The following is a 17,836-nucleotide window of genomic DNA, read 5'->3' on the forward strand; positions in this document are numbered from 1 at the left end:
TCAGCATGTTGATTTATTTTATTTGAATGCTTTTTATAAACGTGCATACTAACCCATTAAAATGGGTTTCTGTCACATATAGGATGAAACCGATTATTTAGGTTAAAAGCTCACTAAGAGATTGTTCTCTTACTCTGATGCAAGTATTAAGACTTAATGCCTATATTTATGCAGCAAACCAAGTTGAATGACACCACAAGTGTATTTATAACTGGACCTACAGGGCTTATTCCAGTCTTGGTTCCTAACAACACAGATCTAGCAATCCACATTCATTTGTTTGAAGCGATCTTTGTAGGTGTTTAGTTGAGCACTGAGATACAATGAGCCCCAGAAAGCAAGCTATTAATTATAAAATAATTTAAGTACACGAATGTACTTGAGCAAGATTTGGAAGAAGTCTACCACTTTTAAGCTAGCTTTTATTAATAAATAGCACATTTATTTCTCAGGGAGAAAAACATTCTCAAACTATCTTCCTGTGTGAGGTTAGAAAAATTCTAACAGGACAGGAGTCAAAGGACTGGACACTGTAGGGACCGACCAAGGGCAACCTTGGGAGGAGAGAATGACGAAAGCAGAGATTCCTTATCTAAAGGGGCTGAGTTGGAGACCTGTTCAGGTTCCCCTGCTCCACATGCTGTGACTTGGGAGGGGACTTTCCTCCCCTGCCTGAAGAGTTCTTGCCCCTGGCTTCATAACTGTGAGCCCAGAACTCATAACTACCATCAGGATAATAAGTTAGCTGTCAGCGTGAGATGGGTGAGTGGACTGAACAAGCAGATTTTCTTCCATTGCCTATTTTCTTCGTTGATAAATGACAATTCCATCCTCTCCATTGTGCTGTAACTCTCACTCTGACACTGATTGCTGAGGGGTTTCTGGAGATTTTCTAAGTCTCACATTGCAGTTAATTCAAGGAGATAATGCAATTCCAATTGAATCATCAGTGTCCCTGCTGACAGACCCAGTGTTTTAGGAGCTCCGTGGATTGGATTGCACAACTTTCCACATTTAATATTACACACTTGCCACTCTGTGTCTTGCCCTCAAATCTTAATAAATGGGCCAAAGGTCTGATGGGAAACTGTGAGATAAATTATATGTTTATTATGCCAAGTTGAGTAAATACTGTTTGAAAGGATTACTAAAGGGTACAATCAAGTTAATTGCTTTTAAAATCTTTTTTGATTTGCTGGGCTCTATGAAAATTGGAAAGCAGTCACTCTGTCACAGTAAGCGATCTGAAGAAAGTGGTGTTAGAGCTACAAAATCTTCATGAACAGTCCCCTCCCACATGCCCAGAACTGTCCCCCAGGAGCCGAGAGTCCCCTGGGGCTGGAATGCAAGTTTAGCTGACAGACTGTTCTCCCTTCAGAGAAGACACATGCTGACAGTTTGCCTCGCAGATTGATGGAGTGGTTTCTTTCTTTTTATTCTAGATGCTGAAGAATACCAGCCTCCGATATGGAAATCATACTGTGAGTACATGAAATGCAAACCTCTTCTGAAGTCGTCAGCGCCTGCTTGCATGATTCTTGCTAGTTGTATGGTGTGCACGGTAGTCCCATGTCATAGCCCTGAAACCAGAGCTTTCCTTTCCCACCAAGGAGAGAGCTTTGTCAGAGGGGATTCACTCAGCACCTCTCCCATGATCCCCAAGAGCTAATGATGGCCTGTAACTCCTTTCAAGAATGATTAGAGAAAAAGATGGACCTTCTGACTTGTATTTGGGGCTTTATCTTATTTCTATTTTTTATACAGTTGCCCCACTAAAGGTGAATTATTGGTTTCCATGAATTGTGCTCTTAGCTGATCATCCTAAGGCTGTGCTAGCAAATTGCATTAACCACTGAAAAAATAACCAAGAGCGAAAGTTAATATTTGGTCATGTAGGGTGACTCCTTAGGAACAGAGATCATATCTGCCCATCGGTTGCCCAGTCAGCTCCCCTCATGAAGGCAGCAGTGCTCATCCCCTCCAACTCTCGCTCCTGAGTACTGTATTAGGGGATAGTTGTCCAGTATGAAAGGAAAGTGTTGTGGTAAGCTGGAAACCCTCACTGCTAGGGTTTCTTTCTGCTCCATAGCTACACACAATACCGAGAGTACTTACTACTATCACTATGGATGTGCTCCATTGGGAACCTGCCTTGTGCCAGCCACAGCACTAAGCCACTGGATCACAGATTCTCATCCTAGCTCTCACAGATGAGCACCATTATTATCACCATCCCAGGTAGTAGAAAACACTACTCAGGGAGGGTAAGGAACTGGGCAGTCTCCCCACCCAGAAGCAAGCCTGGCCAACCACCTGCATGTCTCCAAGACCTTTCTTTTATACTTATTTAAAATTTTAGATATTTTGTATCGTGTGTATATATATATATATATACGTATGTATATATATATATATATATATGTATATATGTATATACATGTCAATGACAGACCCAGGTAAACAGTATGTCCCATATAGCCTCAGGGTATACCCTCTAGGTTTGTGTGAGTTCACTCTGATACTCACACAACCGTAAAATCACCTGAAAATGCCCTTCTCCGGCACGTTTCCCCATCACTAAGCAACGTGTGAATATAATATATACATAGCCATTCACACACACGCATATATATGTGCATATTTGTTCCAAAAGCAATACAAAGCTACACTGAAATACATAAAGCTGAGACAGGAATTTTCCATTAATCTACACAAACCAGCCCTCATCTCATATTCTAGCCCCTGCCCCATCTTCCAAGGGCTGACTTCTGCCAGTTTTGTAATATATGTCCTTCCCATTGTTTCTTTTTAAAAAGCCATGCTTAATATTGAGGTATTTTTGTTGTTGCTGTTTTGTTTTGTCCAAATGCCTGTATGTTGTACTTGATGCTCATCAACTTGCTTGTTTCACTCCACAAATAACTTGTTTTCATCTTTCCATGTCAGCACATCCAGAGGAATCTCGTTCTTCATTACAGGAATCTGTTCTTCCATCTGTGAAATAAAGGGGTTGTGTGGGTCTCCAGGGGCCGTCCCAATCTAGTGCTCTGCCTTCCTATCTTGGATTTTAAAAGGCAATGCTAATGACTTAGTAATTGGATGTTTTTGTTTGTTTGTTTCCTAATGGAGTGTGAAGTGCTCTGACAGTAAATCAACAAAATATCTGTAGTGAGCGGTATTGGAGGTTCCATCCTTACTGTGTCTTGCACACTGTCATGCACACGACCTTGCATACATTAACCACCCAATAAATATTTGTTGAGCAAATGCCACTACAGAGAGCTTTACAGAAGCAAAAGGATGGCATTGACTCAAATTCATCTCATCTTTTTCTGTGTCACCTTGGCCCATCCAATTTGTCTCCTAAAAAGCACTTTTATGTCCTAAGGAAGCTAGAGAGAAGATCGTTAATTACATGTCCACAATATCAATTTCACCCTAGTGTTCTGGGTTTAAATGTGATTTTCCTATCTAAATTCTGTTTTTTCAACTTGTTCTAGAGTCATAAAATGACATTTGCCAAAAGGTTGGTCTCGGCTGTTAAATAAAAACCTAATGGCATATAGAAAGGTCCTCTATCTTAGATACATCTAATAGTCATCCAGGCTCTTTGAGGGACCCTAATGATGTGGATCCTCCGAAATGAGGAAAATGTGTCATCCACAGCACCAAGAGCATGTTGTAAAAGTCCTGAGCATCACCACTGAGCAGTCTTTTGGGTGTCCTGGGTCCACAAATTCTTTGACATTGGGTGTTGGATCACTTATAAATGTACCTCATAATATAGTTATCAGCTTCACACTACTCTGTCTTACTCCAAACAGTGCCACCCATTCGTTTAATCTTTCAGCAAATACTTTTGTAATGTCAGAGGATAAATATTAGAAATCAACAGAGAATAAAATGTGATCCACACTTTCCTGTAGTTTGCAGTGTAATAGGACACAGATGTAAACCAATTAAATTTAAACTGTAAATGGACTCCAGGAACCAAATGCTACTCCTCTTCCTGTTGGAATTAGAAAAGAGTTTACAGAAAAGTTGGGATTTGATTGCAGTCATGATAGATGGCTTGTAGAAGGAATCTGAGGGCTTTACAGATCTTCCTAAGGCACTTCTAAAACCCAAAGTATGCTAACACAGTAGGATTTATTGGAAAGCCCAACAAAGGCTTGATATTTAATATCAAAATATTAAATTTGCTTTGTTCTAAATAACCTGTGAGTAAGTCCATTCTGAGCCTTAAGAATCGCCACCCTCTTTTCTTTGGAATGTGCACAAATCATTCTCTGAGAAATTAATTTTAGATACCAATGCCAAACTCATTAACATATCATTTGTGGAATCTATACTCTTCTATCACATTCTTTGTAACTCTAGCAAATGCATAACTCATGGTAAAAGATTAGCCTCAATTATGACATTATTCTTGAGAGGACATTAGTCTACTTCTAATGACTGACTTTAGGAAGGCATTTTAAGTTTTAATGCTAATGGCAGTGTTCTTGGCTGCAAGTAACAGTTTACTCCACTCAGTTTCTTTGACTTAAGCAAAAAGCCCAGACACAGTGACTTCAGGCCTGACTTGTTCCATCAACTCAAATGGCATCACCATGACCTTGTATGTATCTCTTCCTTTCTTGGTTCTACTTTGAGAGGTTTGGTTTCATTCTTAGCATGTCTTTCTCCAGATAGCTACTAACAGTGCCAGAGGTATTTCTTCTTCTCTGAGGAGCTGCTGAGCTAACAAAGAGACAGTCTCTTCTATTGACACTTTAAGCAAGGTCTCTTAATTGACCTGGGTTACCTGTTCCTGAATCCAGCAGTGGAGTCAGGGAGTTGAGACATGCTGACTTTCCTACACTGATCAGAACCTGCTGTGGGAACTCAAGGAAGGATGAATCCTTAGAACCCACATGCTTAGAAAACTTGGAGAAATGTTGAAAAGGGGAAAATAAAAATAGATGCTGGGAAAGTGACCACAGATGTCAGACTTAGAAATGTAAGAGCAAGGAACTTGAGAAATCAGCTCTCCCAATATTTTATATAAAACTAAAGTTCATTAATTTATTCATCTGCCCAGCAAATGTGTATGAAGTCTCTGCTTAAGCCAGACAATGTTTTGATGTGTTGTGGGGCCTCAAGGATTTATATAATTGGTTCTTGACTCAATGAGTGATGATGTCACATGGCTGTGCTGAATTCCTGCCCTCTCTGTTCTCCCTTTCTTAGCCACCACCACTGCTGATTGCTGAGCTTGGCAGCTAATCCTCAACTTTAAGACGAAACCTCCAAACATTGATAAAGTCCCTGAGAAAGGGCTGGTTTCAATGCTCTCAAAGAAAAAGCTGCTTTCAGTCAGACGTGGTCGTGAATGCCCGTAATCCCAGCACTCTGGGAGGCTGAATCAGAAGGATCACAAGTTTGATCCCAGCCTAGACAATTTAATGTCTGTAGTGAGACTGGTCTCTCAAAATGAAGATAACAATACACCATGTATAACTGTTGTTATTCTTATATTATTTTGTTGTGAAATTTTGTTCTGTTGTTTCATAAAATTTTTAAAAAGGGATCAGAGAAGGGCTGGATGTGTAGCTCAGTATGAAGACCCTGCGTTCCATTTCCAGTACAGGTTTGAGGATCTACTTTAAGTTCACCTAAAAATAATAATAAAAGCACATGTGAAACTTTAAGCCAGAACTACATGAACCACTGCCCTAAGCAGACAGGTTCAAATACGAACCATCATGGGTATACTCAGAAAGATTTTCTTTTTTAAGAGGCCAAATGCCTATTAGGCAGCAGATGCTGTGTCTGACAGCTCTCCCTCGGGCCTTTCCTAGGCAGCAGGTCAAGTAGTCATGCTTCATGCCTGACTTTCTAAATAGAAGCTTGGAATCACACAGTCCTGGTCTGCTGACCCTCTGCATCAGCGTCATCTTGCGGGGTGGGGGGTATTCATTACTTTCTCATGGGTGAGACACAATACCCAACACCTAAAAGAGGAAAGGTTTATTTTGGCTCACAGTTTGTAGAGGTTCCAGTCCGTGGCTCCAAGGCATGGCAGAGGGGCATAGCAGAGGACAACTGTTCATGGCAAGGCAGGGAGGAAGCAGATAGAGATCAAAGGTGGAGGGAGGGAGAGACACCCTTCCAGACCCCTCCTGCAGTGACTCATATCCTCTAACCAGGCTTCACCTCCCAGCATCATATTACCTATAAACTCCTCAGTGTTCTACTGATGAGAATCACTCCCCCATGATCCACTTACCTCCTAAAAGTCCCACCTGTGACTGCATGAAACTTGGGGGAAATATCTAAATATGCACCATAACAGGGGGAATAGTTACAATAGTCATTCCTTGGTCCTATTCCAGATCTCTGAATTGGAAAAGTGGGAGTTCTGCAATTTTCAAGCCCTACAGGCCTCCCTTAGGCACATACATGCCCAAGACCCCCTGATTTGAAGTTCTACAGGTGTTGTTCTTGCATTTTCCCACTGCCTTTGGACAAGAGAAGTAGCAGTCCCTAAGAGCCAAGGAAGACATCTACAGCATGTGCAATTCCCTGATCACATCCCTAAGCTTTTTTCCTGAAAGCTGAGAAGACACAAGTGGTGAGAGTATCGCTGGCTTAATGTCATGACCAGGTGGCCACACTCAGCTCCTGGCCCTGCAGGCCCTCTTTATAAAGAAGTGCACTTCAGGAGCCATCCCTGGGGGCTTTCCCAGAGCTGATGGGACTGGGCTTCACTACCTCCCAGGCCTTGGGCATCCATAGGTCATCTGCAGAAGTAAGTTGATTCTGTCCCCAGGGGAGGGTGAGTCAGGTTTCTTGCTGAAGAAAAAGTAAAACATTGGATTTCTTAATTTGTCTTAGATTTCATGGAAAACCAGGGATTCCCATTTTCACATCCACATTCCCCAGTGACCACCAGCCCTTACAGACAGCTTGCTCCACTGCTGAGGATTTCACCAGTGCTACAGAAGACCCAGTGCGAGGGAGTGCCTGGGACCTATTTGGGACATTGCTGTAGAAAGCAAATTCTATCTTGTCACCTCTCTGCACACAGCCACAGAACCACCTAAAAAATGACATTCATTATTGCATTTTGCTTGTGAAATGTGTTTGTTGAACAAAGACAATTCAAGAAGTGACATTTTCAGATTATGTGACATGTTTCAGTTGTATTAAACATGCCTTGGAGATTTTTTTTCACAGATTTTTGTTCTGTTGTAGCTAACCCTGAAAATGATGGACAGGCTCCCATTTGAAGCTAAGATAGCAAATTGGGCTCTTTTTTTATTTGGCTGCCATTGCAATTGGTTGCCATCTCATTATCTGCATAGACAGACACATAACCCAGATGGCAAATAGGCTTCTGTGCCTATTTGCCAACTTCTGTTGCTTGGAGCAGCATGGAGAAGGTCTTGCAGATTCTGAGACCTTTTGACTGAGAAACAAGTGATCAATTAATGATGTTTGCTGCAGCAGGGCCAGGAGGGAGAGGCGGCACCCCTGGCTGAAGAGGGTGCACAGAACCTCCCCTACTTCCTCTTCCAAGCCACCTCTTGCTGGTTCTGTTCCCATTGTATGATTGGGGAACTACTACATTTTTCTTTATTATGCTCAGAGGGTACCTGGAAGACATAGCTGTGGGATGTAGGCTGCTGACATGGGAGAGACCCTGTCCAGAAATGTTCCATTGCCAGCATCTTTCATTTCTGTTAGTGGCAGCTCCATCTCTCAGTCACTCAAGGTCCTTCTCTCCATTCAGCTGGGATGAAATCCTGCTAATCCTCCTATGCAGTCAGCTTGTCTTCTCATTTGCATTTCCGCAGTGTTATTTTCAGTCACACCTTCACCATGTCTGTTGTGTGCAAGTGAAATGCTGTTCTCTCTCACTTTTCTGCATCCAAGGGGCCTCTCTCCAGTCCCTCCTTTAGAGAGCCAAAGGACAAGCCCTCCTCCTGGATATGGTATGCCTTAGACTCTTTTGAAGAGATTTAAAAAGAACAGACTGGAAAGGGATGGAGGGATGGCGTTTGGGAACCTGTATTTCATAATCACTTCTTGTGGATTCTAATGTAAGCAGCCCCAATGGGACCTCTCCACCATCCACTTCAGGGAACCACTGGCTGAGACTACAAAGTACAGGCTTTGGGAGCCTGGAAATCCAGGTTTTCAGTCTGAATTTCATCCTGTGATCTGTGTGGCCTCGAGTCTCTTCAGAGGAGGCAAGGGTCTCCACTAGTTTATCAGTAAGTTATCAGAAAGCTGACTGGGGAGAATCGATGAGAAGATGCACACAAGAGACCTGCCATTCTTCTCATTGTGGTTCTAAAACAGACGAGGCAATGTTGCCTTCCTGGTAAAAACAGGATCCTGCCTCTCATTAAAGAAAGAACCCACATTCGTTAGCACGGCATCCATGGGCCGGCTCCCCTGCCTTCTCGCACATAGCTACACTGGGCCCTCGCTGCGCACATCATGTTTTCTCCTTGCTGCCGCTCTTTCCCCATCTTGGAACCCTCTCTGTCTTCTACTGCGGAAACCCCAGTCCCTCAAGGACGTCCCCGCTTCTGCCCCCTTGGGAAACCATCCTGAGCACCGAGGGCTTCCTCCTTCCCCGTCCATAAAGCTCTTGTGTCACCTTGATTTTGCTTCTTCAAGCACACCTCCTTCACTGCATCTGTCTCCCTGAAGGCGTAAAAGTGTGTCCCTTCCCCAAATATCCAACAGGTATCTACTCTGTGCCCTGCACTGTTCCAAGCACTGGGGACCCTGCATGGACAGAACAGTCTCTGTCCTCACGGAGCTCACACTGTAGTCAAGCCACGTAGTATACAAAATAAATAAATATGTATGTTTTATTAATTAACAATGTCTATGGTAATGAATGCAGTATAAAGGAGCAGTTGTACACAGGCCAGTTGGGGAGGGCTTCCTTGATAAGTTGAGATCTAAGGCCTGAAGGAAAGCAGTGAGTTACCCATGCGTATATTGGGAAAGAGCCACCCAGGTAGAGGGAGGATACAAGTGTAAAGGACGAGAGGCATAGGAATAATACACCGGGGCTTTGAAATCAAAAGTTATAGTTTAGCTTAATTCCGAGGACAAATATTTAACTTCTCTGTATATACTTCCTCATCTGAGAAATCAGGGTGATAATGCTGCAAAGCCGTTCGGGGGGTTCCTGTGAAGACTCACGGAGTGCTGCTCCTGATCCGTGGCAGCACTCAGCGTGCGCTCCCTTCCCTCCGCCTGCCTCTCTTGTGCATCCCTGGAGCCCCCACATAATGCTGAGTGTGGTGTCTGGCGTGCAGCAGATGCTCACATGTTTGCTGATATGAATTGCAAAGGAGCATTTAGCTGAAAATGCTGCTCTCTTTTAACAGGTGCTGTTCCTTAGCCTCCTCCACTAAAAATGGTGTTCTCGCAGCCATCCCACCCTTTTCCCCAGTGTCACTATTGGCCTCAGAGGCACCAAGAGGGAGACAGGAAAGTGGACAAAAGTCTCCAAATTTGGAGAGCGCTACTGTATGGGGTCAAATTCTCTGTGATTCTACGCGATCACCCCTTTGGTTCCTGTTGTACTAATGAAGAGCTTAGTAGTATTGGGGCTGATACAAGGGGACCAAGGGCCTCCATTCAGCCCCCACTTTTGTTTTGTTTTGGGGACTGGGGATTGAATCCAGAGCCGTCACGCTAAGTTTCATCCCCAGACCTTTTTTAAAAGAACAAAAAAACAAAACAGGGTCTTGCTAAATTTCCTAGGTTGGGTTAGCTTTGTAATCCTCCTGCCTCAGCCTCCCAGAGTACCGGGATCATGGCCATGCCTCCCTTATGGTTTGTGAAAGGCATAAGCTATACTGTGATCGCCAGAGGAAGGATCACAGTTATTTCGCTGCCTTTTATAGGCAACTTCTCCTCATGTTTTCTCTTTACAGTTGCCTTCTCTGACCCTGTCTTCCCCAGCCTTTTTATCTTGTTTCGAATAAGTAATAGAGATACATGGTCCAGAGGCCCAAACAGTAAAGATGATATACACTGAGGAATCTTTCAGAATCTTTCTCCCACTCCTGTTTCTCCTCCTCCTCCTTCTTCTTTTTTTTTGGTTTTCATTATCTGATACAGGGTCTTACTACATAGCCTAGGCCGGCCTCAAACTCAGCAATCCTCCTGCCTCAGCCTCCAGAGTACTGGGATTACAGGAGTGTACCATCATTCCCGGTTCGCTCCTGTCTTTTTATCCCCTTAAGATAACTGTTTTTATTGTTTCCTTTTTTCTTCCAGAGTTTATTTATATAGATATAAGCAAAGAAGAATAAACATATTATTATTTTATTCCCTTTCTTAAAATGAAAGTATGTGTACTGTACATATGTATAGGTGTGTTTATCTATGTGTATGTGTGTGTTACTTCTCTCCTTGCTGGAACAAAATAAACCTACCCCCAAAGTTAAAAGGAAAAGTTTATTTAGCTCACAGATTGTAGAGGTTTCAGTCCATAATCAACTGGCTCCAGCGCAGACAGGTATCACAAAGAAAATTCATGGTGGAGAGCAAGTAGCAAAGCAAATAAGCAAGAGACAACTACAGCTCTTTCTATCTCTTATATCTTATCCAAGCCTCTTAGGGTGAATAGCACTCACACACTTAATCCTAGTGCCCTTATACTGCACTATGAATCAATCCCAGTGTAACACACTGTAGCTCCAGCCACCTCTGAAAGAGCCCCATTCATGATGACTGCGTGGAGCTTTGGGGGGATGTATAGACTCAAGCCATAACTGTGTATGCATGAAGGTATATATATATATATATATATATATATATATATATATATATATATATCCCCTTGGTTTCCATAAGGAATTGGCTTCCAGATCTCTACAGGTAACAAAATCTGTGGATGTTCAAGTCCTTGATATAAATTGGCACAATATTTACATATAACATGTGCACAGACTCCCTATATACTTTATTTATTGTTTGTTTGTTTGTTTTCCAGTACCGGGAATTGAACTCACGACCTTGCACTTGCCAGGCAGGTGCTGTGCTGCTGAGCTAAATCCCCAGCCCTCCCTATATACTTTAAATAATTTCTAGATTACTTAGAATGCTCAGTTCAATGCATCTACTATGGAAGTAGTTATTGTACTATATTGTTTAAGGAATAATGACCAGGAGTCATGCATGTTCAATACAGATGGAATTTTTTCCAAATATCTTTACTCAATGGTTAGTTGAATCTACAAATACAGACCATGTAGCTACTGAGAGTCAACTTACACTGTATTTCTTTACCTTGGGTTTTTACTTAACAGAATATCCTGAACGCCACTCCCCGTCAGTGGTAACAGAGATTTCTCAGTCATCACTGGTGAAGCATGACGTCTGTTAGAAGAGTGTCACAGTTCATTTATCCATTCCCTTTTTTTAAAAAAAAATTTTTTTATTTTAAAGAAAAGAAAAACAAACAATAAAAACAATGCTATAAAGTTTCAAAAAAAAGACTGTAGGAGAGCAACAATGTTCAGTACATTGTACATTGTTATCTTCAAGGTAGTTGCTCATAGTACAGCATATGCGAGTGAAAAATTGATAAAGAAGTATAGGCATATACCTTTCCTTTCAACGGACCTTGGTAACCCACACTTTTCAGTAAATAATGTTTGGCATCTTCTGTATTTACTGCCCTATTTCATAAAAATATTCTAACTTCTTGATCTCTCTCAAAAATGGATTTTTCAAAACAAAGGCTCTGTGTTTATTTGTATTTACATCCACAGATCCCAACAAATATTGAGAATACAAGACTACAACATTGAAGGAGGGCTTGGGATATAGCTCAGTGGTACAAGTGCCTGCCTGGCAAGCTCAAGGTCCTGAGTTCAATTTCCAGTGCCACCCCCACCCCCCACAAAAAACCACAAACAAAATAACATCGGTGGAGAGAGAGATTTTCCTTTTAGAATCACATCAGTGATTCCAGAATTATATGGGAAATTATAAGAATACAGAATAGGGTAATGTCTTTGAGTCTGGTGTGAGAGAGGACTGCTCCAAAACTTGATGTTCGAACGTCATAATAATGAGAGGCATATAACTAGAGGTAGAGAGGGAGGAGAAGGGGGTACCATAGACAGAAGAAACAGCATGTACAAGCCCCTGAGACTGAATAGAGTACGTGCATTCAGGAAAGGAGATGACGCTAACTTGACTGAGCAGAGAGCATGATACACGGTGTGCTTGAAAAAGCCAGAAGAAAGACCGTTAGGGCTTCATATCATGCTAAGGGCTTTGATCTTCACCCAAGAGCAATAAGAGGCCACGGAAGCTTTTGAGGCAAGAGGCATGATCTGATTAACATTTAGAGCAATCTGTCTGGCTCCACCAGGCAGAGAACAGGCAGAGGGAGTCAGAGTCTAGAGCTTGGAGTGAGGCGTTAGTGATACTGAAGGAGAGGCATGAGCAGACCTGAGAAAAAGCAGATTGACAGGCCTGGTGCTCAGCTGACCACTCGAGATGTTGTGGATGTGTTCTAGTGTGTTGGCTGGGGAAATCATGGGTGGTGGCTCCTTGGTGGAGATCAGGAAAAAAGGCCTACAGTGAAAGGGAAAGACCCCGAATTTAACTTTCAGCGTGTTGCATTTGAGCTGCCTTTGAGAAACTCAGGAAAAATCTGCAGTAGGAGGGACCTGAGCAGAGCTGGAAACCTTTCTGCATGGAGATGATTCACGACATTTTAGTGCTAGAGCCAAGTCCTGAGGAGGAGGAACGAGACCTGAGCAGGCTCTGTGATGTACCTTGGGAATCTCCTATGACCAGTGGGCAGGCAGAGTGGGAAGTCAGAAACACACATGGGGAAAGAAAAACCAGAATAGCAGGAAAACCAGGATGCATGGTGCTGAGGAAGCCAAGGGAAGTATGGGCACAAGCTGAAGCGTGTGTGCCCACTGGTGACCATTGGTGTGCAAGCGACCCATCTTCCTGCCAGCCAGCCCCTCTTGTCATGCATTGGTTCACTAGGACCTTTAGGTTCTTTCTCCAAGAAAGCTGGGAGGTCAAGGCCCCTTCTTTTCTGTCATTTTTGACATCTTTCTGAGCCAAAGCCTGTGTTGAACCCTGATTTCCTTTTATATGTGGGTATCAGTAGTGTGGGCAGCCTACACCGATGAGATGTGGCCCACTGCAGCTATAAGAGGGTTGGATAGTTTCTCCTCTGTGCCAAGGCCCAGTACCCTACACTTAATTAGGAAGAAAACAGCTATGTGGAGTTGAAGTCATCAGGGAGCCATAATTATAATATGGCCATAATTATAACCTGTATTTTCTTATCTATTTCCATATGACTGCTCTTCCATTAAAATTCTTTTTTTATTTTTAGGTCAAAGAATAAATCATAAATTTGTGCTGAGCTTCTTACAGTTTCTAGAAGGACTTTATATGATCTGATTTTTAACTTTTAGTAGATTTATTTTATGTAAAATTAATTCTTCCCTTTTCAGGATCAGCTTGGTTTGTTTTCAGCCTGTTTTCACTGAAACAGTATCCAAAGGTACTGGCAGAGGATAGCTTTTTCCTCTATAAGAAATAATCAGGGCTGGGTGTGCAGCTCAGTGATAGAGCACTTGCTTAGGCATCCACAAAGTCTTGGGATCCATCCTCTAGTGTGTGTGCATAGGGGGTGTGCAAGAGCATGCACGTGTGTGTGTGAGAGAAAGAGTGTATTAACTGAGCAGCAGAAAAATCACTTGTAGTCTGAATAATCACGAGCAAAAGTCTGATAAATTAATTGTATAGTATGCAAAAATAATTACTTGCTTCCCTCCAGGCCCAAGCCTGAAAGTTGGTCATTAAAACAAGTTAAAAGAGAGCTGTTATTATTTAAGATTTGAAAGGGCCCAATAAAAAGGACAATAAATGGAACAGTTTCAAATACACAAACATTCAGTGATAAGTGGAACAAAAATGGAGAGAGGGGAGGGAGAGACAGGGTGGGGGGGATGTCTTGGTGTTTCATTCGTTCACAAAATCAACTGTCTTTGTACATAACTGTAACATTTCAGAGAATGACACTCCTAATGCCAGGTCTTTTCCTGCTATGTCGAGACATGGGCATTTAAATTCAGGAATCCTGTTATATGATCTTACTATTCAGGTACTCACAAGTAGAATTTCCTCTCTAAAACAGTCAAAAGAATTTTAGTTGTATCTCATCTTCCAAGAAAGCCATAAAATAACAATGCCAGTAACAATTACAAAACTCAATTGGCCTTAGAAGAATGAAAAAAAATCAATTTTGCCAGTTTATGTTCATGGTGAGTAATTTCCATATAAATGATCTGACTTAACTCAGTCTGACAAATGTGCCTGTATCTTCTTTGTTTTTCATATCTGCAGGTCCAAGTTCTGTAGATGAACGTAAGTGGGAATATTTGAAGGCAGGTTGGTATATGTTGCACTTTTCTAATTATAATTATCTTTCTTTTCTTTTTTTTTTTTCTTTCTTTTTTTTTGGCAGTGTATCAGTTACAGCAAGAGGCACCTCGTCCCAAGAGGATCATCTGTCCTCGGGAGGTCAGTGCTCAGTTATTTCTAGTACACCTTGTTAAAGATGATGAATTTGTCACCACTATATATTTATGTCTGGGGAATTTCAGGTTTCTTGGGAGTTGATTTCTTCTATTAACATTTGTTAGAGTGTCACCGAATTTAACATCTTAACAATCTATATTCTAAAATTGATTTTAATGTTATTTTAAAAGTATTTACAAACTAATTTAGAATCAGAAGCCTCACATTTTTAACCAGTGCAGAAGAAATTAGACATTCTTTGCAAATTCCCTAAAATGTATATTCTGGCTGGGTATTTTTTTTTATTACCATTGTTTTCATTCTTTTATTAGTTTTAAATTGTGAAATATTTTCAGCAGAGAGAATAAAAAGTATTCAGGTTTAATACCCATGTTTAGCAAATCTTTATGCTTTGTCATATTTACATAACCTTTTAAAACAAAATATCTTTATGTGAAAAGTGTTTCTAAGTTTAGGGAGAACTTACAAACGTATCAGCTTGTAAACAATCCTGACCAGCCCCTAGACATTTCCCTACCCTCCCTTCACCCATGCTTTTCTAGCCCCCTGGAATACCAGCAAGATTTGAAAGGCAGGACTGATTCGACTTTTCTGTTTTTATCCTGACCAGATCTTTTAATGACCACACCCATATCCTTCAAACCAAAGACCCACAAGCCCTTGCTTATTTTGTTATTACTTTGATTAAATATAGAGTAGCAGAGCGCCTTTAAAGTAGCATGTATGCACTGTCCAGGCGAAGGTCTCAGTTCCAACACTCTTGAGATCAAGCCTTGAACTTCAGTACTTTCTGGGTCTGGTTTTAAACCTGTTTCAAAGACTTAGGTAACTATCCAGAGCTAACTTACCACAGTTCAATACTTTTCTTCTACATCACATTTTTCTTCTGTGGAAAGTGGCTCAATTCGTCAAGCAATCTTGTGTTTAATGCAGGGTAAACTAGATTTTTCATACCAGGAATATTGCTGCTGATGAAGAAAAAAATCCAGAGTGAGTTCCAATTTATTTAGTATCTCACCTTGTATCACTAACTCTGCAGTCTCTTGGATACTTAATAATATTCAAATAAGGAAAGGTAGGATAAATATATAAACATAAATGAAATGTAAATAATGATTTTTTGATAAGAACTATGAATCAACTTACTCAAAATTCTTCTACTCATTCATTGTTTCATTCAGCATTTCTCCATCAGAAAAAGTATAACCATGTGCAGTGGTGTAGAGGGCTTAAATATCTCAAGGAAAAGAATATTTGTAAGATTGGCATATAACTAAGACCTCTATCTAGGGTTATTAACAAGAATTCACTAGGCAAGACTGAGCACCAATGTTTGAAACCCTAGGGATTGGAAAATACTAATTTATTCATTCATGTATTCAACAAATACAAGTGGAGAGCCTGCGTCGTTTCAGCTTTTGTGTAGGAGGTGTTGGAAATACAACAAAGAACTTGGCTATTGGCATTTCAAGTGCTCATAATGAAAGAGAACAGAATTATGATGTAACCAAATATATATTTAACGTTTTACCTCCAAGTGGGTATGGGAGGAGGGAAGGAGGAGGGAGTGGGAGGGAGGAGGAGGTGGAAAAGGAGGAAGAGGAGGAAAGAGAGAGAGAGGAGGGGAGAGAGAGGCTCTTTGTTTCTCAGAATCCTCCCAACCGTGTCAATTATCCTTGGAGGCAGGCGGACTGTGAGCAGAGGAGATGGATGGATTCAGGTGGTCTTCAAAGAAATCCTTCTTAGTGTTTCAGCAAAGTTTCCCAGGCTTTCAGTGGATGGAGGGTGCACCATGTATCTATTTAATGCCACCCAGCCATCACCATCTGCTGTAATTTAAAGGTTATGGGACATATGTAGCTTTTCTTCCCCTATTGTCTGTCTTCTAAACCAAGCTTTTAACCTTTCCACATGTACCAGTGTGACCCATTGATAAATGAGGCCTGGTTGATGCTTGATCCATAGGTAGCTGGCCTCTAGAAATCTCATGTCCCATTTCTGCCATGGAGCCTGGTATGAATCTTCATCAGCTCTGTGTCCTTAGCAGCCAGCACGAGGCCCAGCCCACCAGGCAGGTGTTAGCTGATAAAGGGACGAGTTTGCTGGAGGAACAGGTGCAGCCAGATGAGCGCCAGCTGCCAGCCAGGCCATGATTCATATTGTTCTCTGGTGAGATGGTCACTGCGACTAATTCCTGCTCAAACCACTGGGCCTCCCAGGACCTGGCCTCCTGTGAGTTGAGGCGCTGCCTAGGTCTTAGATACAGGGCAAACTGTTGCTTCTGTCGTGGGTGGTGTTTAGTCAAATGTCTCTGCCTAGTTGGGGATTTGTGCCTAATGGGACAGGCAGCCTCTCATTAGAGTATGTGCCCAGCGAGATCGATGCTTGGTGAACACATTTACACAAAGGCATAGTGGCTTTCTTTGTTGGAACAATGAGTTATGATTTTTAGATGTATATTTCTAGTTCGTCTCTCTTCTTACCCAGCTAGGAAGAGTGCACATCTTCCTTTTGCACACAATTCTGCTGTCTTTCTCCATAGTCCCCAGCCCATATTCTCCACTCCTTCTTTACTGATCCTGCCTGGGGGCTGTAGCATCTCCATTCTCTGTTTTTCTCTGATTACCGCAGAGACTGCCTTCCTGGGCTACAGACTTCTCCCAAGATCCTCAAGTTCACAGAATCAGTACCCCCAGTAGAGTACCAAATGAAGTCTGCACTGCAGAGATAGGAAACGCTGTCACTACAGGGTAAAGCCTCAGGCCAACCTGACTGTGTAACTGATCGCACGAACACCCACCAGCTTCAGGATGGACTCTACTGGGAGCTGGGTGACACAGGATACAGACAGATTCTGCAGGCAAAATCCAACAATCTGGCAAGTCCTAGAATGCAGGGAGTTTAGCTGCTCAGTCAAGTTGGATCCGTCTTGACTTCTTGTTCTGCCAGTGCTTATCTGACCCAGAGCCAACCGCTTACACCCCCATGCAGATGAAAGCCAAACCTAAGGCTAGACATCTTCTTGCAGGGTTGCTACCTGCCAAATGTCTACTGTGGTGCCTGGCACATAATAGCTATTTAACATGCATGATTCAGAAACCTTTACAAGACAGGCTCAGAGACAGTCACTGGGGACAGTCAGCAGGATGCCCTGATGTGAGGGCAAAGTGGCAGTGATGAAGAACAACGCAAGATGCCCGGGTCAGAAGTTATACCACCAGAAGAAAAGACT

General features: G+C 42.1%; 1 protein-coding gene across 1 annotated transcript in view; it reads left to right on the top strand.

Moving 5' to 3' along the window:
* Chn2 (chimerin 2) overlaps positions 1–17,836 on the top strand; it is a 276,818-nt gene that overhangs the window by 134,795 nt on the left and 124,187 nt on the right. The window contains exons 2-3 of the mRNA XM_005377472.2: positions 1,443–1,481; positions 14,531–14,586. Of these exons, the coding sequence (XP_005377529.1) occupies positions 1,443–1,481; positions 14,531–14,586 (95 nt within the window). The remainder of the gene's footprint in view (positions 1–1,442; positions 1,482–14,530; positions 14,587–17,836) is intronic.

Source organism: Chinchilla lanigera, unplaced genomic scaffold (genome assembly GCF_000276665.1).
Source record: "Chinchilla lanigera isolate Chin_1 unplaced genomic scaffold, ChiLan1.0 scaffold00009, whole genome shotgun sequence".
Classification (NCBI taxonomy): Eukaryota; Metazoa; Chordata; class Mammalia; order Rodentia; family Chinchillidae; genus Chinchilla; species Chinchilla lanigera.